Source organism: Mastigoproctus giganteus, chromosome 11 (genome assembly GCF_048544385.1).
Source record: "Mastigoproctus giganteus isolate SK-2022 chromosome 11, ASM4854438v1, whole genome shotgun sequence".
NCBI classification, from domain to species: Eukaryota; Metazoa; Arthropoda; class Arachnida; order Uropygi; family Thelyphonidae; genus Mastigoproctus; species Mastigoproctus giganteus.
The window spans coordinates 125,462,567-125,487,979 of record NC_143585.1 but is presented as its reverse complement, the minus strand read 5'-3'; the positions used below and the strand labels follow the sequence as shown (position 1 = coordinate 125,487,979).

Genomic DNA, 25,413 nt, shown 5'->3' with positions numbered 1-25,413 from the left:
TGTATAAAGCCTTGAATAGTTTGAGCATGCCCAGTGCTGATGGGATTCTGCCTCTTGCTCAGAATAATCACCTGAGAGGGCATAAAGACAGATGTAGAATAGATGTGCGGAAATTTGCCTTTAGCCAGCGGGTAGTTGGTTGGTGGAACAGACTTCCATCCCTTGTCATGGAAGTTGATAGCCTAAATAAATTTAAGGCTTGCCTGTACAGGTATTTCGAATGAACGGAGGGGTGAAGTGGAAGTGGTTTTTTTTTTTTTTTTTGGCTGATGCTGCATAAGCTTGCTGTCTTGCATCATATGCCTCTACTAATGCTAATTTAGGGCAAAAAGCTTCATACTTGTAGAGCATAGAGCTACAGAACATAGTACACTGTACATCATTTATTTAAAATCTGGAATTTCTCGAATTTTAAGTAAGTAGCACTGCTCGAAAGTCCCTTTCGAGCAGTGCTTTTTGCTTAAAGTGTCTAGAAAAATATAGGATATTAGTATGAGTGGTAGCAAATGGTGCAAGAAAGTAAGCTTGTATAGCATCATCCAAAAAAATTAAATAATTTTAAATTTATTTGAACCCAATTCCACAACACCAGATGCAAGTGTCTGGTGTTCCACCAATCAATGCATGTATTAATTAATTAATCAATCAATCACTCTCTTTCTGAAAGTAATTTTTCACACATATATCCAGTGTCTATCTATCTATCCATCATCTATACAGTGTGACCAACTGACAATGTTACCAACAACAAATTCTAAATAGGAAGCATTCATGGAAGTAATTTTGGAAGCTATTAGGCTTTTTGTTCCAGCTAAGAAATACTGCTCTAGCATAGGCTTCTCTGCCATGAGTCTCATTAGTTCATCTTACATTCATTTAGGCTTAAATGGATATCAGATGAACTAATGAAACTCGTGGCAGAGAAGAAAAATGCATGGAATGCACATAAATTTTCAGGCAACACAGAAGCCTATAGTAGATACAAGCTAGTCTGTAATCAAGTCACAAAGGAGGTTAGGCAAGTGAAGGCAGATTAAGAAAAATCTTTGGCAAAGGATGCAAAGAAAAACAGCAAGGACTTCTTTACTTATATAAACTCTAAAAGGAAGGGGATGAATCAGATTGGTTCACTTGATATCAATGATTTGATATCAATGATATAGATGATCATCTATATCTATATCATTGATATCAATGATATAGATGATCATTCTCAGATAGCTGCCAAACTAAATGAGTATTTTGCATCTACATTCACACATGAGGAGTTATTCAAGGAGAGGGCCAGATGTTTATCAAACTCTAACAGGGAGTTAAATGATTTTATAATAACTGAGAGCAAAGTGGAGGAGAAATTATTGAAGTTAACTGGATAGAGCCCACTAACCCATACTGGGTAGTGGGCTCTATCCGGTTGTGGCAAAGGAAGTAAGCAAACCCTTATCCATAATTATGAGAGCATCTTGGGACTCGGGGGAAGTCCCCATGGGCGGGAGATGTGCAAATGTATCTCCAATTCAAAAAGCGGGTTCAAAGGGTGACACGAGTAATTACAGACCTGTTAGTTTGACATTATTTTCCCTGTTCCAGGGAAAATAATGGAGTCACTGTTTAAAGAAGCATTGCATTATCATCTAGACAAGACAGCAGTAATAATTCAGACACAGCATGGGTTTGTCAAGAGGAAGTCTTGTCTGACCAATTTGATTGGACACTATGATGTGGTCACAAAGGAACTGGATGCAAAAAATAATTTTGATATCATATACTTGGATTTCAGGAAAGCCTTTTATACTGTTGCACCTGAAAGACTACTGTACAAATTGGAGCAATATGACATTAAGGGCAGATTGCTACAATGGAGAAAAGAATGGTCGAGTGGAGAAGACAGAGTGGTAATCAATGGGCACTGCTCTACGTGGACTAATGTTATTAGTGGTGCCCCTCAGGGTTTTCTTGTCCCCCCCCTCTATTTCCATCGCTAATGGAGCTAAAAATTTAAAAATCACATTAGCTATGCATTATTTGATGCTTATCAAGGGAAAATTATTTCGATCGAAATCTATCATTTACTTTTTGTGTTAAAATTAAAAAAACAATTTTTTATTGCACTTTGATAGCGTGCTTCTTTGTACTAAGTAACTCTTATTTTCGTGAAAAAAAGGTTCCCAAATAGTTACTTAATAATTCTATAAAGGTCATTTATAAATTTTGTGACAAAGAAGTATTTTTTAACAATTTTAAAAGCCGGCAAGGAGGTACTCAGAGAGCCAGTGTTGAGGTGGCGGTGGTGGGGAGGTGCCTGCGGGGAGTCTTGCACAGCCCTCACTGCCAGTTGCTTCTTCCCCAAGATTTTAATCTCTTCTCTAGAAAGAAGTCGGAGTCACTTCTCCCACCCTTGTCATTCACAACAACTGGAAAGACTCAAATAGATGTTTTTGTTAGTTCCTCAGTTTTAGGCCTAGCCCGGGTACTAAAAAGTTTTTTTCAGTTACCATAAAGCCCTCTATTTGAGATACTACACTAATGACCATTCATGACTATGGACCCTTTATCCTGGGTGCCCAGCACCCAGTAGTTGACCGATTTATTTAATGCTGATTTCAAAAATCATGAAAGAAATCTTGATTTTCATAAATTTTTATTAATTTTGGTAGAATTTGTGCACTGGAATTATAACAAAAATGCTACTTTTACCAGTCTTTTATATTTAAATACATGTTGAAAATATTATTAAAATGGGCAGCATGGTAAAAAGTCCACTAAACACTTACCTTTCATTTTAAAAACTGATCTGTGATGAGTCAAAATTTCGTTTCTTTAGTTTTCTTCGAGATCCTTCTTCTTTATAAGCTCTCTTCAGCATCCAGCAATAGTTAGTTATCATGTTGACATTCCACCTCCCCTGGTACCTCATCTCCATATCTGCTCACATCTAGAATAGATGAGTGAAAAGTTGCTTTTAGCCAGTGAGTGGTTGATTGCTGGAACGAACTTCCATCTGTTGCTGTGGAAGTTGATAGCTTAAATAAATTCAAGGAAGAACTGGAAAAACTTTTGGAGTGGATAGATAGGCAAAATGGGAAGGGGTTTTTTTTTTTTTGGCTGATGCTGTATAAGCTTTCTTTCTTGCATCATATGTCTTTACTCATGCTATTCCACTTTCTGTAGAGTAACAAATGGTGCTCCATATCATCATATCTGAGTAAAACTTTAGTTTGCATAAAACAATGTAATGTTCTAAGAATGTTTAATAAAATGCAAATTTACTGCATGAAGTATTTAATTAATTTATTATTCATGGATAAGTTAATACAATTAGATCTAAGCTAATTGAAATAACTAAATAAAATCTTTCTTCAGGCCTGGATTTTGGTGCATGTAATCTCTTCTTTCATGGTATAGAACAGGTTATGGTCAAATAATACAATAATTTTCTTTTAAACTTGAAATCCAAAGAATAACCAATTGTAGTTATTAACACTGTTTAGTTCTAACTGTATCTGTTTATCCTTACATACCATTAAAGCCATTAAATATTTCACATAATAAATATGTTTTGTTTTTGTTTTTTTAATTCGTAATTAGTAGTATTCCCACAACGTTCTTCTCAAGCTTCATTACTGTTCTATTCAACAATGTTGACATGCAATAAAATTTGTAAGTCATAAGAAACCTTGTCATAATCAGTTGCATGTCATTCACTGACTTTTGGCATTTAGATATTGTTCTGGTTGTGCCAAAAATGTAATGTACCAATAATTGTTTGTTTCAAGGCCAAAATCTGGATTATAAAAAATATCCTGGTATAATAAAATTTTTAAAATATCCTGATTTTTAAGTTTTCAGGTGGCAAAGAAGGGATATCTAAATTAATAGAACTTCTCTGTAAAAACTATTAATACTGTGAATTTTATGAAATGAAATGCCATGTTGTGAATGGGGATCTGAAATGTGATGAAGCAAAAGAAGAGATTAAAATACTTTGTTTACTGTTTCCTTTCCATAAAATAATGTGAAGTTATTTTGTGGAAAGTAAATTAATAAAAGTTCTAAGCAGACCTATATTTTTGAATTAATATTAATACTTCTATGTGTAATGCATGTACTTTCAGATACAGTTCTGAGGCCTCAAAAACAATACAGATTTTTGAAAAGAAATAAAACACAAAATCAAGCAGAAGTTATTGATGCTCTTGTTGATATGGTAAATATATTTTTAAATTGCTAATTTACAAATTGTCAATGAAAGTGAGATAATTTACAACTAAGAAAAAAAGCAAAAAACAAATATGCTATTAATTGAATATATTTAGCTTAAATTCAGCTTTAGTGCAATTGAAAGTAATCTAAATATGCATCGTCTATCTAAGTTTGTAAAACTCTGGGTCTTAGTCCCAATATTGATAGACACCAACTCACTCCTTCACTGTATATCTTGTTTCTAGACTTGAAGAAACAAATCTAGAACCAAGATATACAAGATAAACAAGATTTCTAGACTTGTTTCTATTCTTGACTTGAAGCTAAGCTTTTCAGACCATATTTTGTATTTCCCCATATAAAAGCACTCAGAGCAATTTGGAATGTAAAAGTGTATCTATAAAATGTAACCTTATCTATATGCCCATTACACACATGATTGGAATTGGTAACTTGCAAATGTTTTTTAACTTATGACCCAGATGCAGTATCACATTAATATTTGGGAATGTATCAGCTGGAAATTTCTATATAGTTGCTTGGGAACAACTCACACCTCTTATCCTGTTCAGATTAGAACAGCAGAGGCTACAACACCTCTGCTGTTCTAATCTGAACAGGATAAAAATCATTGTAATAATTAGAATCTTTGAGGTGTCATCTATTGATCTGGATTGATATGATACCAACTACAGGCAAGAATGTGGTACCACCACCTGGAAGAAATGTGTTGGTTGGAGCTGTGCTTTCTGCCAAGATCTTCTGTTGTAATCTGTAGAGGTCTGAACCTTTGAACCTTCGAAAGAGTGTATTATTATTTTATTTTTTTAATTTCTGTCAAATTATTCAGTTTAACATATTCACTGCTGCTTATATTTTGAGGGTCCATTCTATGTACCTTTAGTGTAACTTTTAATATTTTTTCTAGATTTTGATTTGATATCATTCTTCAGTAAGTATTTTTAGGAATTAGGTGTCTTTTTCCACACAAAAAGAAAGTGTCACATGTTTGCAGCACTAGCATAGGGAACGAACTTTGCTAAATGCATTCAGGAAGTAACGATTAGGTATAGTTTTTGTTTTTCTGCTCCATGTGATAGAAACCTGGACTGAAATCTCAACAAGATGATTTATGTTTCTTGAACTTTTTTTTTACACCATAGCTGAATTATGCATGACAAAAACCATGTAGCCATTAGCCACCAGCATGGGTTGTATGATTTTTACTTTCTGGAAACTCATCTGGAAAAATAGGCAAAGAGACTATGGAATACATGAAAATTTACAGACAATACACTGATGCTTTGTAGCTTTAGTTGCTTTGGCAAAAAAAAAAACAAGCACAAAAACATTTTGAATAAAATCACCACAGTTTTTTCAAGAAAATATTTTTAATTTATATCAGTTATATTGCATACTCAGCTTCACTTTATATTTCACTGTAGCTCTTTATGAAAATCCACAAAGCAGTTGAAAAAAGCACTGGCTTCTTTGGACCTTCTTGCAAAGTAAAGCATTAAAACTTTACCTTTTCTTCTTGTGGAAAATAATGAACTAGATGAACTAATTTCACCATAAGCAAAGAAGACTTGAAACTGTGAACCAAGTACAGTCGATTCCGATTATTTGGGACACATCGGGACTAGTGCATTTTGGCCCGATTAAGCGGCTGCCCCAATTATCCGAAGTTTCACGTAAATAATTAAAAATACAATGGACCTCCGCTTTACAATTGGTTCACTGTACAATCAAATCACGTTACGATGGACTCACCATAGTAAAGTACCTCACTATACGATGTGTAGTAAGCGCCGGTCATTGTGATCATGTTTGTAATTGAATTTTAATTCTATTAAACAGCGATTCTAATTAGCAAAAATAGAAGGAATATTATCCACAGGCTATAAAATTAAAGATATATTAAGCACAAATTTACCCTTTATTACCTTATTATTACCACACATCGGGACTAGTGCATTTTGGACCGATTAAGCGGCTGCCCTAATTATCCGAAGTTTCACGTAAATAATTAAAAATACAATGGACCTCCGCTTTACAATTGGTTCACTGTACAATCAAATCACGTTACGATGGACTCACCATAGTAAAGTACCTCACTATACGATGTGTAGTAAGCGCCGGTCATTGTGATCATGTTTGTAATTGAATTTTAATTCTATTAAACAGCGATTCTAATTAGCAAAAATAGAAGGAATATTATCCACAGGCTATAAAATTAAAGATATATTAAGCACAAATTTACCCTTTATTACCTTACCAATTAAAAAATTAAATGATACTTGAAATTCGGAAGAATATATGTGATAATCAGAATAATTAATACATACTGTAATATAAATAAATAAATAATCTGTTTATACTCTGGGACGACCAAACGGTCAGAGGAGTTCACAAGATAGACAGAATACAAGAAACAGCACCGTATTCAGCAGTCACGGGCTTGAACCCCGGTCACTCAAGGCACGTGTACTTATGCACCTGCGCGCCTGACCACTAAGCTACTACTTACTAACTAGTTGACATTTCTGTTCACTCGACATTTGTGGGTGTGGGTTAAAATTTAAAACAGTAAAAAGATAAGCAATCAATAACAAAAAACACAGCACACACAAATTGCAAGTAACACAATACGCGCAAGTGAGAACGGAGTAACTAGTTATGAAGCTTTAAAAAAAGGAATGAAGAGAAGATTCTGAAAATTATTTTTTTTATATGATTGAAGATTCCATGGAAGTGTAAACACATTTCACCATAATAACCCACAGAATTCCAGCTGTCGGTATTATCGCAAATTCAATAAGATCGAGTTTACTATCAGTTTATGATAGATTTCACTAACAGAAAAGCTCAATAAACAGGTGACTGCTAATTGTTTTATGGTTGTGACCTTCAGAAATCCAACTGAACTACGTGGTACGGTCGGAGACAATCGTAGGGTAATCTTCAGTGCTGCAGTCTCCTGCCCCGATTAAACTGCATGTTGTCCCAATTAAGCGAAGTAAACCCTGGCTATTTTCTCGATTGGGTTCTGTTTTTTAAGATTTGCCCCAAATAAACGGCTGCCCCGATTAACTGGTGGCCCAAATAACCAGAATCCACTGTATATAGCTTTTATAGTGTTCTCTAGACAGCATGATTGATGCTAAGCAAAATCCCAGCCATAATGCAAATAGCCCATAGTTCAATTAGTGTGCTGTTATCGATCAGTTGTTCATTTCATGTGCCTTTCCTTTTACAGCACTCATTTATTGGGCACAATTGAATGGACATATATTTGCATTAAGGCACAATACTTGAGGTTCGTTTTGACATAAGTTTGCATTCCAGCAGCGAATGTGTTAATAATTTTCTTGTTTTTTAAATCCCTTTGGTTTCTGTTATGGGACCTCTGTAATTTTACCTTACAGTTATTAAAGAATATTATTATAACAACTTTACTGAACACTGGCACACACACATACACACGTGCAATCTTCTGTCATAGATCTATCTGCTCTTCCACTCTGTATCCAAGTATACAGTGAGTAGTGCTGGACAGTCCACATAATAGTGATCATCACTTTCCAGTTATGTGTAATTCCATACAATCTCCACTCATCCAGAAATTTAGTACCATATGTAAAATATGCTAGAATCCTTCTTTGTGACTTAGTTCTTAAAGCATGTCTTTCACTGCACTCTTTTATAATTTACATTTGATGCAATCCCGGTTTGAATAAATGAACAACTCACTGAAGCAGTTGGAGGGTTCACACTTCTAAAATAATACCACCTTCAGACAATGCATGCTGTTACAGCACAAACTGTTTTCGTTGAAAATCATGTTTCTCTGGTTCTCCTAGTATTAAACAAGATCACCTTGGTTAACACTAGGTTAATTTACAGTAACCTGTTGTTTACACCCATCTATGAGACAGTGACCTGAGTTTTTGGAGTAATCTGAACTTGTTCATTTATTAACTCTTCTTCTTGGCAGACCCCAATGGCTTTTGACTCAAATCATGTCTGAAATTATTTGGTGTCTCTAACCAAGGAGATTCGGGAATGTTTTGCACATAATTTTTAAGATATGTGTAAAATTTTAAGGATGTTTTTCTAAAATTTGCCTTTTGAAAGGTCTGTTATGTGAAAAGGGTTCCTTGGCTATTACGTGCTATTTCTCACTGAACTTAATCTTGATGATTTTGTTAGCAAAACTAAGTCTCCCTGTGTTATGGGTTTATATTGCCTGATCCTGTTCACATATCTTCTATGGTTTAATTGTAATTTCTAACCCTGTGGAATTACAATAAAACCATAGAAGATATGTGAACAGGATCAGGCAATATCAGCAAAAAAAAAAAAAAATGCACACTCTCTCTAACAATTTGTATAATCCTTCTTTTCTTCCTTGAATTTATTCAAACTACCCACTTCCACAACACCAGATGGAGTTTGTTCCAGCAATCAATTACCCTCTTGCTGAAAGTAAATTTTCACAAATCTGTCCTGCAGTCAACCTTAAACACTTTAGTCGTGTTGCCTCACAGGTGCCTAGTTTTAAGGTGCTGAAATTTGTAGAAACTAAAGTCTTTCTTGGTAAGATTACTATTTTGTGTCCCTGACTAATTTCGTTACTCTTCTAGACTTGTATGCAGTGCTCAATGTGTGTCCTAACCATTGCCTTATACAACAGAATAATTAGCTCCTTATTTCTATTGGCAAAACTCCTGAATATCATTGACAAAACTGGATGAGCCATCCTAGCAGCTCTTTTTGCACCAATAAAATCAAAATCAAATCAATCCTAGCAGCTCATCTGCAAGGCTCAGGGAACTTCATATCTGATTTCACAATTACCCCTCAGTCTTCTTCATTCTTTACTACTTTGAGTGTGGTACCACATAGTATATTATTATGGGATTGCTGGTATCTGTATGCAGTGTTTTGAATTTGTCAATCTTAAATTTTACTTGCCACATCTCAACCTGTCTGCCTAATTTTTGTGTTGCAGTAGTATGCCTTGATTCCTATTATTAAAAACTCTGCCAACTTCTGTATCATCTGCATACTTAGATATTATGCTTGATATTCCTTCCTCAATATTAGTATTAGCCACATACTGCAGGAAACCACAGGCTTTTTCCGCACTGGCCAAAAATAATAAAATAAATAAAAATAATAAATAATAAAAATAAAATTAATGAATAAAATAATAAATAATAAAAATAAAATAAATAAATAAAAATAAAATAAAAAAATAATAACAAAAATATAAAGGAAGATATAAATATATATTGTTAATAAATATTGAAAACAGTAAGGAGCCTGGCGCTGAAACCTAAGCTACCACACTGATGACATTAATCCAAGAAGAGCAGTGTCTGTTTATAACCACCCTCTATCTTCTGCCACTCAACCATAACTTTATTAATAACAATAATACCCCCCCACCAATCCACCTGCTCCAGTATGTCATGTAGAGAAAGTCAAAAGCTTCACTGAAATTTAAGTACAGGGTGTTCCCAGTATTTGTTATCCGACTCCCCGCTGTTACGAGGATTAATTTCTGAAACTGATACAAGCATTTAAAATAATGTGGAGGGTTTTTGGAAAAGTTTTAATATTCTGTACAGTATAAAAATGATTGCAGAAGCTTGGAAAGCAATTTTGTATAGATAAATGAATAGCTCATGGAAAAATTTATACCCTGATGCTGTACATGAATATGAAGAATGCAATGTTGACTGGGTTACAAAATGAAATTGTAAGTCGCAAAAGAATTGGGATTCCATGAAGTTGATGATGGGGATATTGCACAATTGCTTGAATCAAGTGCAAAACCACTTACAAATGAGAATTAGACCAACTACCTACAGAAGTGGACGCCAAAAATGATAACGTGGTGGAATCACCAAAGGATAAAGAATTGAAGGAAGCCCTTGAGAAAATTGACCAAGCACTTTAATATTTTTTGTGAGAATGACCCTCTTTGTGATTGTGCAGAAAAGTTAAGCACGAAGTTAAAGACATAAAGACATAATTAAACGCTATGTATGACACAATTCTATCTGAAAAAAATACAGCAAAAAAAAAAAAAAAAACCTCTGGATTCACTCTTTATTCGTAAAACTGGAAAATAGTGTAACTTCAATAAACTTTACTTAACCTTACGTTGTTCAACTTATTATTATAGAAAATGTCTAATATAATAATTGTCTCATTTTTCAGTTCCTTCAATCCATTTTTTACTATGTACAAGTACATAATCACATTATGAAAATTTGGTCCCCATTTTAAGTGGAATTTTCTGTAACCAGTTATCCTCACATACGAGGACCCCCTGTATATGACATCAAAGTTATTTTTTGCACCCATTTCAGGATCTCCAATTGGTCACACAAGATCCCTCTCTCTATAACAAATCCATGCTGTGATTTCTGTTAAAATGATTCTGCATTACTTCTTTGATCACTGACTCCGTTATTCTTCCTGGACCAGAAATCAAGCTTGTAGATAGATAATTACACACTTTGTTCTTTGATTACTCTTTATGAATAGTTGGAGACATTTGCAAAATTTCCAATCTGCCTGGACCCACCCTAAGGTATGCTCTCATAATTATAACCAAGGGGTTTCCTTGTTCCTTTTTCTGCTCCTTTTAATATAACTGGATAGATCCCATAAGTCCCCAGGTGCCTTATTTACTTTTAGTTTCAAAAATTTCTCTTCCACTTTCATATCAGTAACAAAATCATTTATCTCCCAGTTGTAACTTGGTGTACTTTTGATGTTGTCATTTCTACAAACTTCTTCACACATTATTGTAGATGCGAAATATTTATTTACTTTTTCAGTGGCCAGAACAGGATCATCGATAGTTATAGATTCATATCTAGTGGGCCAATGTTTTTCACCTCTTTCCATCTAGTGTTAATATGTGCAAAGAATTCTTTGCTACTTTAATTTACTTACTGAACCAATGAGTGTGTATCTGCTATAGCTTGCTTTACTCCCGTAGTGAGTTTACTTGATTGCAGACTAGTTTATATTTACTGTATGGCTCTGATAATCTATTAGCATTTTCATGTATGCTCTGTTTTCCCACTAGTCTCATCAATTCACTGGCATCCATTTAGATCTAAACCTTGAGCAGGATCTCTTAAATGGTGTAAAAAGCTTTGTAGTTTCTACTCAAATACTTTCCTCAGTGCGTCCCATTTAGAATTGCAGTGTAATGATTAGTTGGTCCCACTGGCAAATTAAAAATCTGTCTTAGCCCATTGTAATTCACTTTTATGAAAGCAAAATCCCTTTCTTTTCCATTATCCCTAACAGTAATAATCAACAGGACAGTTGTGATTTACACTTGGGTTGCATTTCTGGGAAAAAAAAAAAAAAAAAATCTTGTATAAACAAGATTCAAGAAAATTAAAAACGGTTATCCCATAGAAATACATTAAAATTCAAAGGAATGCATTTGCAAACTTATAAAAAGTCACCAACATTATAAAAATTTCCCAGCTTATTTTATGAAGCTGAATTAAAATTAATAGAATTTTTTTATGATAATTAATATAAGTAAGATAATAGTAAAAAAGGCCTACGTGCTCTGGATTCATTATGAAAAATTTTATTCTGTTTCTCAGAGCAAAACTGGAGTTACAATTAATAAGCTTATTAATAAGCTAATGGAATTCTTTCTCTTTCTCAGATTACTCACATGAGGGGGCATAAATTCAAATTGGGGAAAGACAAGTAAGAGCACTCCTTCGTTACCATCGTTGCCGTTCTCTACACTGGTTCCTACAGCTCTACATCCTTCTTAAAATGAGCTCTACATCCTTCTTAAAAGCTTATTAATTGTAACTCCAGTTTTGCTCTGAGAAACAGAATAAAATTTTTCATAAGTAAGATAAAATTCTTATTATTATTAGTAGTCATCTAAATGATGCAATAAAGCAAGCTTATACTTTATAAGCTTGCTTTATACTTTATAAAAAGAAAACAGCCAATGGTTCCCATTTTTGTAATGCCTGTGGCATGTGTTCGAGTTGGTGGATCTCAAATTAGAACTTGTTGCATTACGAGAAAAAATTGAGTCACTGAAGAAATGAGTGCTTGCCCTAGAAACAAATGCAACTGGTAGCTCTTCGGGGACTCGAGTATGTTGTGACCTGTCAAGTGATGCACCCCTGATTCAGGTCCCAGATAAGAATAGTCAAGTGCATACTGCTCTGGTTGTAGATGATCTAGTTTTATTGGGAAACTCTGTTGTCAGGGAAGCTATTTTTTGTAATAAAGATAGTTGGACCAAAACCAGGGTATGTTTTCCAAGAGCAACAGTTGATGATGTTACCAACAGATTGTTAGATTTTAAGGGGGGGAGGGTAAAGAGAGCATTATTATTCATGTGGGGACTAATGATATTAAACGAACAACCTGACCATTTCTTGGATAAATATAGGACTATGCTGTGAGATAGATCAGAATGTGTTGTATGTGTTTGCAATCCTGCCCGAACACGATAAGAGGCATTATATGCTGAAAAACTTGTGAATTAACTCGAGACTAGGCAATTTTTATCAGTATGCCTGCACTTGTAGATTGAAGGAATCTGTTTTGTACAGATTTTATTAATTTGAACAAAGGTAGTGTGAGAATTTTTACCAGTATCATTAAGGATACCTTAAAGGTTCAGGGAAACAGCTAGCTAGGGATGGAGGGTAATTTAGATCTGGGTTTATCTGATGATATGAGTCAAAGTAATGCTTGCACTGACCTCAGAAATTCTTTGTTGCTACAACAGCCAATGTTGGCAAGATGTCCTGCAGTTTCAAATGAGCTGGATGAGAAATATAGGAAACAAGCCTAAATAACTTCAGGGGATGTATCAGGATATTTAAACTATAGAAGAATAATTAGTCTTAACTGTCTACCATTATGTCAAAGTTCAAAGTATTTTATTTTTTTTTTTTTTTTTGGCGGGCTCCAGGGTTTCCCCTATTCGCCGCTGAAAGTAATCTATACATTGTGCACAATTTATAATGATTAATTATACATGAAAAGACTATTTACAGTGGTGGTACATAAAAAGACTATTTACAGTGGTGGTACATAAAAAGACTATTTACAGTGGTGGTACATAAAAAGACTATATACAATGATGGTACATAAAAAGACTATATACAGTGATGATACAGTGAAATACTGGGCTTCGGAGTCCAGCAGACTAATCAATACATCAGGTAAGTGTAATCCAAAGAAACAGTTTAGCATTTTACTGAACCTCAGGAGCAAGAATTCTTTTTCTCCGTTTAAACAATTTCTCTGCATAGGTGGAGAAGGCAGTGTAATATTCAGAACAGTTAACCAATCTTGGCAGTTCGGAGCAGTCAAATACATTTGTGAGAGGTTGAAAGTCTAGTCTAGTCTTAAATCGTCGTACAGAGGACAATGAAAGACGAGATGCTCAACAGTTTCTTGAGCACCGCAACTACAGAGAGGAGTGTTACTTAATCCTAGTGAGAACAATTTAAAGTTAAGACTTCCATGACCGGTATATAAAAACGTAACGTATAAACCAGGATTGAACCAGTCCATTTTCTTGTCGTAATCAACAACCTCGGGAAAAAACTTAAAGGTCTCCCTACCCAAAGTAGTGGTGGACCAGGTATTTTGCCATGCTCTACAACATTCATTTCTCATTCTTTTAATGTCTAGATTTTCTTGCAAGTCAGTATTATATGTTATGCCTTTTACAATCGCAGGAATATTTTTTCTTCTACAATATAAAAGATAATGTAACATTACTTCATATTGGATTGGCAGTCGATGACTGAGGACCTGGAGAGCAGCTGTAGAGACAGTTCGACAAGCTCTACTTACAGCGAGAAGGAAGAATCTTTGTGCTTGTGTAAGATATTTTTGAACAAGGGAGTTACCGATTCTGTATCCCCAGGCCCCAGCCGCATAACACACAATTGGTATAAATATACAAGAGTAGTATAATTTAATGGAAGATTTCTTTACACCAAAAGTACTCCTGGTAATCTTAATAATTTTATAGGTCATAGCTTTTATTTTCTGAAGTACATATTTTGCATGGTAATTGAAATTAAGACGGTCATCAAAATAAATTCCTAAGTATTTATGCTGCCGAGTGCTCCTAATCATTTCTCCATTCAACTTAATCACAGGTGGTCTATTCACATCAAGAGAGCCTTTTAGCAACATTTGTTTTGTTTTATTAGTAGAAATTTGAAGTTTATGTGTTTGACACCAGATATCCAAGTCCTCTAGAACTTCATTTGCTCTGCACTCTAGCTCCCGGCGGGAATTACCAAAAATCAGAATAGCAAGGTCGTCTGCATAAGCTATCTGAAGGATGTTGTCTCGATCAACCGAGAGCCACCCATCAAGGACCATGTTCCAGCGCACAGGGCCGAGAACAGAGCCCTGAGGGCAGCCCCTAGAAACAGATCTGGAGACAGAGCAGAATCCTGAGGAAACTGTGATGCTGCGAGAATCAAAGTAATTCGAAAGGAGACGGTAAATAGGAGCAGAGACCCCGGCCTCTCTGGACCTCGCCAGGACACTCGGCCACCAAACAGTGTCGAATGCCCCTTGGAAATCAACAAAGAGACCAAGGACATATTTAGAATTGGAATTTTGAACAGAACTCAAAACCTGACGAATAGCATCAACAGAAGACCTTCCACGTGTAAAGCCAAATTGAAGTGGGGAACTTAGGTTTCTGTCTAAATAGTAATTTAGAAGACGAGAAACAATTAATTTTTCCAAGACTTTGCCAAGGATGGGTAGCAGTATGTCAGGAGTGTTGTCAAATAAAATGGCTGAATTTGAACTCCTGGTTAGGACAACTAATGCTGACATAATAGAGCTAAAAGAAATGTGGCGCCACCCGGAAATTGCGGATGACGAGTTCCACTTTGATAGATATAATGTATTAAGGAAAGATAGGGATGGTGGCATCATTCTTATCAAAAGCAGCCTGAGTACAACAAGAACTTTTGCCGAGTCTAAAATTACCTTTTCCAGCATAGAATCTGTGTGGTGTAAGTTAATTGGAAGCAAAAATATAATCAGAGTGGGAATAATATACAGACCAGAAGATTGTGAAGAATATGACAAGAGTCTTTACATGCAAATGGAATTGGCAAGCAAGCACAAACGTCTTATTGTGGGTGCCGTCGATGGGAATAATAGCTCATGGTGTCTTGTCAATGATATACAGGAATTTTGCTAGCAGGGATAAGGGGTTCATTGTCCCCTTGTATAAGGCAAGGATCAGGCCACACCTTGAGTACCATATACAGGTCTGTAGGCCTCATTTTAGGCAAGATGTAGATCTGCTGGAACGAGTACAGAGAAGGTCAATGAGATTGGTGAGTGGTACAAAGGGTTGGTGTTACCAAGAAAGGGTTAAGTTCTGCAAATTGCAGCTTTTGGAGATTAGGCACCTGCTAGGCGATCTAATTGAGGTGTATATGGCCTTGAATGGATTGAGCAAGCTCAGTGCTAATGGAATTCTTTCTCTTTCTCAGATTACTCACATGAGGGGGCATAAATTCAAATTGGGGAAAGACAAGTAAGAGCACTCCTTCGTTACCATCGTTGCCGTTCTCTACACTGGTTCCTACAGCTCTACATCCTTCTTAAAATGAGGCCTCCAGACCTGTATGAAATACTCAAGATGTGGCCTGACCATTGCCTTATACAATGGGATAATCACCTTCTTATCCCTGCTAGCAAAATTTCATTGACAAGACCCCATGAGCTGCTCTGGGAGCCTATTTGCACTATTCAGAAAACTGCTGCACAATTATCAGGTCTTTTCTCCACTTCCCTGAGTGTAGTATTGCACAGTTGGTATGTTACTCTGGGTTTACTGCTACCCATATGCCATGCAAATTGGAGCAAATGGTATTAAGGGTAAATTGCTAAATGGATAAAAGGATGGTTGAGTGGGAGAAGACGCGGGGGGGAGGTAATCAATGGGTGCTGCTTTTAATGGACTAATGTTATTAGTGGAGGCAGGTTCGGTGTTGGGTTCACTGTTGTTTTGTATATTTATCAATGATATTGATGAAGGTATATCAGGCTTAGTGTCGAAGTTTGCAGATGATACAAAGGTTGGCAGGGTTCTTAATGACAGTAATGGCAGTGTGCTACTGCAACAGGATCTAGAAAATTTGGGCAGATGGGCTGAGAAGTGACAACTGAAATTTAACCTTGACAAATGCAAAGTACTGCATATGGGTAGAAGTAACCCTAGAGAAACGTACCAACTGTGTGGTACTACACTTAAGGTGGTAGAAAATGAAAAAGACCTGGGAGTAATTGTGCAGTCAGATATAAAGTTTTCTGAGCAATGCAGACAGGCTGCCAGGGCAGGTCATGGGGTTTTGTCAATGATATATAGGAATTTTGCTAGCAGGGAAAAGGAGGTGATTGTCCCTCTATATAAGGCAATGGTCAGGCCACGCCTTGAGTACTGCGTACAGGTCTGGAGGCCTCATTTTAGGAAAGATGTAGATTTACTTGAGCATGTACAGAGAAGGGCAACAAGATTGGTGAGGGGGAATGAAGAGATCCTCTTACCAAAAGAGGCTTAAGTTTTGCAAATCGCAGTGGCTGGAGACTAGGCACCTGTGAGGTGATCTGATTGAGGTGTATAAGGCCTTGAATGTGTTGAGCACACTGAATTCTGATGGGATTCTTGTTCAGATTACGAATCTAAGGGGGCATAAATTCAAATTAAGGAAAGACATGTAGAATAGATTTGCGGAAATTTGCCTTTAGCCAGCGGGTGGTTAATTGTTGGAACAAACTTCCATCTGTCGTTGTGGAAGTTGATAGATTAAATAAATTTAAGGAGGAACTGGACAAACATTTAGAGGGATTTGTTTTGTAAATTTTTTTTTTTTTCCCTTTGGCTGATGCTGCATAAGCTCATACACTTGCTTTCATGCATCACATGCCACTACTACTACTATTACTTCGCATTTGTCAATGTTAAACTTCATTTGCCACCTCTCAGTCCATCTGACGAACATTTCTAGTTCCTGTTGTGTGCTGTCATTATTGTTATTAACAACTCTGCCAACCTTCATATCATCTGCAAACTTGGACATTAAGCCTAACCAACCTTCATATCATCTGCAAACTTGGACATTAAGCCTGACCAACCTTCATATCATCTGCAAACTTCGACATTAAGCCTGACCAACCTTCATCAATATCTTTAAAAAATATAGAAAACAACAATGGACCCAACACCAAACCTCGAGTGGGACTTCATTAATAATATTATTCCATGAAGAGCAGAGTCCATTGATTACCACTCTCTGTCTTCTGCCACCTAACCATACCTTTATCCAAAGCATCAACTTACCCTTAATGTATCCAGTTTGTACAGTATTCTTCCATGTACAACAGTATCAAATCTTTCGTGAAATCCAAGTATATGATATCAAAATTATTTTTTTGTTAACAGTTCTGTTGTGACCACATCATAGTATCCAATTAGATTGGTCAGACAAGCCTTTTCCTTAATAAACCCATGGTTTGTTTGAATTACTACTGCAGTCTTGTCTAGATGATCCTGCAATGCTTCTTTAACCAGTGACACCATTATTTTCCTCACAACAGAACTTAAACTAACAGGTCTGTAATTACTCATGTCATCTTTGATCCCCTTCTGTGAGCTGGTGATACATTTACACATCTCCAGTCCATTTGACCAACCCTGAGTCCACGGATGCTTTCATAATTAGGGCTACGGGTTTTCTTATTTTCTTTGCTGCCTCTTTTAATATAATTTGATAGATTACATCCACCTCCAGGTCCCTTTCTTATGTTTAACTTCAGCAATTTCTCCTCCAGTTTGCTCTCAGTTATTACAAATCATTTAGCTCCCTGTTAAAGTAACAAGCTTCTGTCCTTCACTTCCCTACAGAATTCCTTATGTGTGAATGTATCTGCAAAATACTCATTCACTTTGTCAGCTATCTGAGCAGGATCATCAATAGTCAAACCATCGATATCAAGTGGAGCAGTCTGATTCATCCCCTTCCTTCTAGAGTTTGTCTAATTAAAGAAGTCTTTGCTGTTTTCCTTTGCATCTTTTGCCAAATATTTCTTGTAATCTGCCTTTGTTTGCCTAACCTTCTTTGTGACTTGGTTACAAGCTAGCTAAGTCAGAAAGGAGGTTATGGAAGTAAAGGGTACCATATATTGAAAATAATATTAAAATGTATATTGTTCAGTGCTGAAAATAATTTGGCATACCATGGACATGCTGGTAATATCAATATCCAGTAGTGTAGCTAGGTTTTTGGCACCCTTATGGGTACCACTATGTTGCAGATGGTAATTAAAATCTTTAGCTCTTAATTCGTGCTTAGCAACACGAATTAAGGAGGCCTGCTGTGCAAACAATGCATACCAAAGTTTTCTGAGCAGTTCAGTCAGGAATTTTTCTATTAGGGATAAGAGGTAATTATCCCTTTGTATAAGGCAATGATCAGGCCACACCTTGAGTACTGCATACAGCTGTGGAGGCCTCATTTTAACAACAATGTAGAGTTGCTAGCACAAGTACAGAGAAGGGAACAAGATTGGTGAGAAAAACAAAGGGGTGCTCTAACCAAGAAAGGCTTAAGTTCTGCAAATTGCAGCATCTGAAGATTAGGCACCTGAAGGTGATCTTAATGAGATGTGTAAGGCTTTGGATGGTTTGAGCAGGATCAATGCTGATGGGATTCTTTCTCTTGCTCAGATTAAGAACCTTTGGGGGCATAATCTCAAATTGAGGAAAGACAGTTGTAGAATAATGTGCAGAAGTTTGTCTTTAGTCAGCAGGTAATTGATTGCAGGAACAGACTTCCATCTGCTGTTGTGGAAGTTCATAGCTTAAATAAATTTAAGGAAGAACTGGACAAAGTTGTGAAGCGAATGGTTGGGTGAAATGGGAAAGTTTTTTTTTTTTTTTTTTGCTTTCTTGCATCATATGCATCTAATAATGCTAATGGTAAATACAAAATGCAAAGTACTGCATATCCTAGATTAACCTAGAAGTAGAACCTTGTGTTTCAACTTTTCCCAAACCATGGTAGAATGCACAGCAGCAGAAAAATCTCAAAACCAAGCTTAGGGAATATTCCAACAATATCCTACCATGGTCAGTCTAGTGGCCATTAAACCTGCACAAGCCAAAGCGCTCAACATCTGCGATCAGATTCAAAAGAATTGTGGATCCATTTCATATCATTAATTACTCAGTCCACTAGTATTAATATTGTCTGGGATAAAATCTGGAAAACAAAGGGAAAATATATGTTTCACCTTTTGTTGATCCTAAAGTATAATGGATGCACTATTGCAGAGTCAGCTGCAATTGCTAATGCCCCTGGGGAAACATTTTCTAACATCTCTGATTATCATCTTATTCCCCAGAGTTCCTAGTCCTGAAACATAAATCTGAAAAACTGGCACTTAATATCACTTCAAAGAGCATTTATTCCTGTAATGGGCCATTCACTACACGGGAGTTAAAAAGAGCATTAGCATTAATAGAGGCATACAATGCAAGAAAGAAAGCTTATGCAGCATCAGCCAAAGAAAAACAAACCCGCTCAAATTTCACCCCTCCGTTCGTTCATAATACCTGTCCAGCTGAGCCTTAAATTTATTTAGGCTATCAACTTCCATAAAAAAAGATGGAAGTCTGTTCCGCCAATCAACTACCTGCTGGCTAAAGGCAAACTTCCGCACATCTATCCTACAACTGTCTTTCCTCATTTTGAGCCGACCGGGCTAGCCAGGTGGGTAAAGTGCCTGCCTGGCAACCCAAAGGTCGCGAGTTCGAATCCCGCCTCGGGCTTGGATCAAAGTACTGCAAAAACCTTGGGAGGTGCACTATGGCCACAGAAGCCGATGCGCCAACAACTACAAAAAAAAAAAAAAAAAAAAAATCCTCATTTTGAATTTATGCCCTCTCAGGTGATAATTCTGAACAAGAGGAAGAATCCCACCAGCATTGAGCATGCTCAAACCATTCAAGGCTTTGTACACCTCACAGGTGCTTAGTCTCCAGACACTGTAATCTGCAAAACATAAGAACAACCGTATGAAAAACCCTTCGTAAGAACAACCCTTCGCTCCATTCACTAATCTTGTTGCCCTTCTCTGTACTCGCTCTGACAGCTCTACATCCTTCTTAAAATGAGGCCTCAAGATCTGTATACAGTACTCAAGGTGTGGCCTGGCCATTACCTTATACAAGGGGATAATCACCTCCTCATCTCTGCTAGAAAAATTTCTGTATATCATTGACCACGAGCTACTCTTGCAGACCAGCTGCACTGACTCAGAAAACTTCATATCTGCTTCACAATTACCCACAGGTCCTTTTCATTCTCTACCACTGTCAGTGTACTACCACAGAGTTGATACGTTACTCGGGGGTTACTGCTTCCCATATGTAGTACTTTACATTTATCAATGCTAAACTACATTTGCCACCTCTCAGCCCATCTGCTCAGATGGGCTGAGAGGTGGCAAAACTTTTCTAGATCCTGTTGCAGCAGCATACTGTCATTAGTGTCCTTAACAACCCTGTCAACCTTCGTATCGTCTGCAAATTTGGACATTAAGCTTGATATATCATCATCAATATCATTTATAAATACAGAAAGCAACAATGGACCCAACACTGAACCCTGAGGGACTCCACTAATAACATTAGTCCACGAAGAACAGTGTCCATTGATTACCACTCTGTCTTCTCCCACTCAACCATCCCTTTATCCATAGCAGAAATTTGCCTCCATTGCCACACTGCTCCAATTTGTGCAGCAGTCTGCCATATGCAACAGTATCAAAAGCCTTTCTAAGATCCAAATATATGATATCAAAGTTATTCCCTGCATCCAGTTCCTTTGTGACCACATCATAGTATCCAATCAAATTGGTCAGACTAGACTTCCCCTTAACAAAACCATGCTGTGTCCACACTATAACTGAAGTCTTGTCTAGATGATCCTGCAGTGCTTCTTTGCCTCCATTAATTTCCCTGGAACAGAAGTTAAACTAACAGGTCTATTAGTTTAACTTCTGTTCCAGGTCAATTAATTACTTGTGTCACCCTTTGATCCTCCTTTGTGAATTGGGGTCACATTTGCACAACTCCAGTCCATGAGTACCTCCCCTGAATCCAAGGAAGCTCTCATAATTATGACTAAGGGTTTGCTTACTTCCTTTGCTGCTTCCTTTAATATAACTGGATAGATCCCATCCACCCCAGGTGCCTTTTTTATGTTTATCTTCAAAAATTTCTCCTCCACTTTCCTCTCAGTTATTACAAAATCATCTAGCTCACTGCCAGAGTTTAATTCACCTCTGGCATTCCCCTCCCTGAATAACTCCTGATGTGTGAATGTAGATGCAAAATACTCATTTAGTTTGTTAGCCAAGTGATCAGAATCATCAACAGTTGAACCATCAATATCCAGTGGACCAATCTGATTCATCCCTTTCCTTCTAGAGTTTACATAGGTAAAGAACTCTTTGCTGTTTTCTTTGCATCCTTTGCCAAAGATTTCTCATAATCTGCCTTTGCCTGCCTAATCGCCTTTGTGACTTGATTACAGATCAGCTTATATCTATCATAGGCTTTCATGTCACCCATTAATATTTATGTATCCCATGCATTTTTCTTCTCTGCCACATGTCTCATTAGTTCATCTGACATCCATTTAGGCCTTAACCTTGAACAATATTTCTTAGTTGTTATGAAAAGCCTAGTAGCTTCCATGATTAATTCTTTGAATCCTTCCCATTTTGAATTTGCTTTTGGTAACATCATCAGTTGGTTCCACCGTATAGAATTTAAATACTGTCTCAGACCTCTGTAGTCACCTTTACAAAAGCAAAAACCCTTCCCTTTATCCCTGATGGTAGTTACCTCTTTGAGTAAATCCCACTTCGGCACACTGTGATCACTGCCACCTAGTGATTCCTTTTTCTGCAGATTCTTAATGCATGAAGAATCACTACTGATAATCAGATTAATCAGATCAAGAGTATTACTCCCTCTAGTTGCCTCCCAAACATGCTGATGTAGAAAACAATCATCCAATAAATCCACAAAAGCCCTGCTAGTGTGTGTGACCAACCCACAAATTCCAGTTGATATCCGGGTAGTTAAAATCCCCCATTATAAGACTCTTTGATTTACTGGCCCACTCTGTTTCCCTGTACAGTTTTTTATTATACTCATCAGAGTCATTAGGCCTATAACACACTCCTACTCTCAATTTTGATCACTCAGTGCTAATGTCACACCAACCTGACTCGACACTGTCCAGCCATGTCATCTGGCTGTACTTCCTTGGATTTTATGTGTTTCTTAACTAACAGCATAACCCCTCCCTTCCTAACCTGTCTATCCTTTTTGTACACATTGTACTCCCCAAATTCCAGTTCTACATTCCTTTTATCTGTGTGACACCATGTCTCTAATATCCCAACAATATCTGCCTTTGATGTTTTGACCACCACCTCAAATTCATCAAATTTATTTATCAAACTCCTACCATTGGTGTACATGCAAGTATACATCACCTGTTCCTATTCTTAGCTACCCTATTTCGGGCCTGGAGGCAAAAAAAAACAAGTTCGTGCCCCTACTTAATTAATGAAAATTGCAAAAACAGGAGTAAAAATTATAAACACTGGAAGATTAAAAAAAATTGAAACCATCATAATTCCTCCTCTATCTCTGTAGACACTATAATAAATATAATGAATACATTTTTGAAGGTACTGTATAAATTATGTAATAAAAAATAAATATCGAATTTATATCAAACCCTATTTTTTATTATTGTAAAACAAAACCCAATAGATCGGTGAAAAAAAATTACTGTATATCTACAAAGTAAATAAAGCTAACTAGATAGTAAGCAATCTTTATTCACTTTAACAAAAATTCAAGCCTTAAGTAAATGAATAATATCTATAAATAATAAGATTTGAATTAAAATATGCATGAACATAAAACCTCAGTAACAATAATAAATATATACATGACATGTATTACATGCAGATATAAATGAAAAAATAAAAATACATAATAAAATATACAGAAACGTAAATAAACACAGTAGAAAAAAATACACTTACACACATATAATAATTTTGGAGTAATTTTAAAACAAATCATTGTAATAAGTAACCAACTGTGTATGTTAAATCTAGTCTATATACACAAAAAAGTTTTATAACAAATATTTTAAACTTTAATGAAAATTTTGTCTCCTAGCCTTTTTAGTTGAAAAAATATCTATAATTTCGTTGAAATCTACAGAATTCGCTACACCATCATTTTCTATGCTTAAGACGGACAAATCGCTAAGTCGATCTTGGCTTATTGTGTTCCTTATATATGTTTTAATTTGTTTTAATTTTGAAAAACTCCTTTCAGCACCACCCACAGTAACGTTGTGTTTTTAATTAAAATAAGGTTGCACAAGTCCCGAATTGAATTAATTTTTGAAATTTCTTGTCCTAAAGGTTATCTTAAATTTAATAGCTTCTGTGGAAAGTCATCAGAAATATCTTTATTGTATTTGTTTTGAAATTCTACAGCAGCTTTGTTGCAGAGCTTTGTCACTAAAAGATAAGTGTTTCTGGTTGCAAAATTTTAAAACTATCTACAACATTTTTTGTATTAAGAAATCTAGATTTTAATTGATGTATCACAATGTCTATCGTTGCATAGTATATATCAACTTTAAACCGTCTTTCAGAATCGTTCATCTTGAGCTAAACTTCAAACATTTTTTTAACTTTCCTATTGCGTTTGTTACTAAAATTTAAATTTATTTCCCAAGATCTTGCTAAAGAAAACACAAAACTTTTACTTTCTTCATAATTATCTCTTAGCAAAACCATAGAATTTAAAGATGCCTTTAAATGACACATTGCCTGACTGAGACCTAGATTTTTTTGTTGCAGTAACTTTGAAGTTAAATTAATTGATTCCAATATTTTGTAATTTAATACCAAAAGGAAAACAAATTCCGTTTCCTTTTTTTTTTTTTTGCAAGCCAATTAGCCGACCGGGCTAGCCAGGTGGGTAAAGTGCCTGCCTGGCAACCCAAAGGTCGCGGGTTCGATTCCCACCTCGGGCTTGGATCAAAGTACTGCAAAAACCTTGGTAGGTGCATTATGGCCACAGAAGCCTATGTGCCAACAACTACCAAAAAAAAAAAAAAAAAAAAAAGCAAGCCAATTGCCTGGCATATTTCGTCTTTTTTTTAGACACTAATATTATTTTTGCTAACGTTTTTAGGACATCTGTAAATCTATAGCACAAAGCTAGTAAACAATCAAATCTTGATGACCAATGTGTTGGACACAATTTCTTTAGAGTAACTGCTGATATAGCGCTATCATTTGCATCTGCATTCTGTTTCTGATTCAATAGATCCCATCGTACAATACTATCCGCAAAAAATGAGTAAATATTTTCAATTATGTCATAAAATAAAGACACGCCAGCTACTTTTTCACAGCATCATTAATTACTAAGTTTAAGATATGCGATGTACAATGAACATAGTAGGCATTTGGAACTTTTTGTAATATTCTTGATTGCACACCACTATATGCCCCACTCATTGTTGCGGCATCATCATATCCTTGACTTCGGCAGTTCTGTAAATCTAGCCCTTTGGATTCTATACAGTAAATAATGTCACTTTCAGTTTTGCTAGCTGATTGATCTTTTGTACTATAAAATCTTAGAGGAGCTTAGAGGGGAACAGGTATCCTGTGTGTTATCAAACACTCAGCCTAAAACACTGATGGATCCAATATCTCTCTATTACAGAAGATTTAGCAGAAGTCCGGTAGGCCTGCCTCCCTAAAATCCACTCATGCACACCTTCTCGATGGTAAGCCATGTTACGTCACTTAGGTGGCAACGAACGTGTAGAGTGGTTCTCTTCAAGACGTCTGGTCAGCGTGAAGAGGAAAAGACCAAACCCTCCAGCATATTAGAGCACGACAAAACAAATGGCCCTCAGTCCCCAGCAGCTTTCACTCCCCCTCTTACGGCAGTGAGAGGATCAGAGTGGAAGCAGAGAGTGCTAAGAATTTCTGGGTACGACTAGGCTGCCA

The 25,413-nt window shown here is 36.2% G+C and overlaps 1 protein-coding gene across 1 annotated transcript in view; it reads left to right on the top strand.

Moving 5' to 3' along the window:
* The window catches only part of LOC150078417 (coiled-coil domain-containing protein 125-like), a 253,546-nt gene that overhangs the window by 219,476 nt on the left and 8,657 nt on the right, over positions 1–25,413 (top strand). Inside the window, exon 9 of the mRNA XM_090385396.1 lies at positions 4,116–4,207. Within this exon, the coding sequence (XP_090241522.1) occupies positions 4,116–4,207 (92 nt within the window). The remainder of the gene's footprint in view (positions 1–4,115; positions 4,208–25,413) is intronic.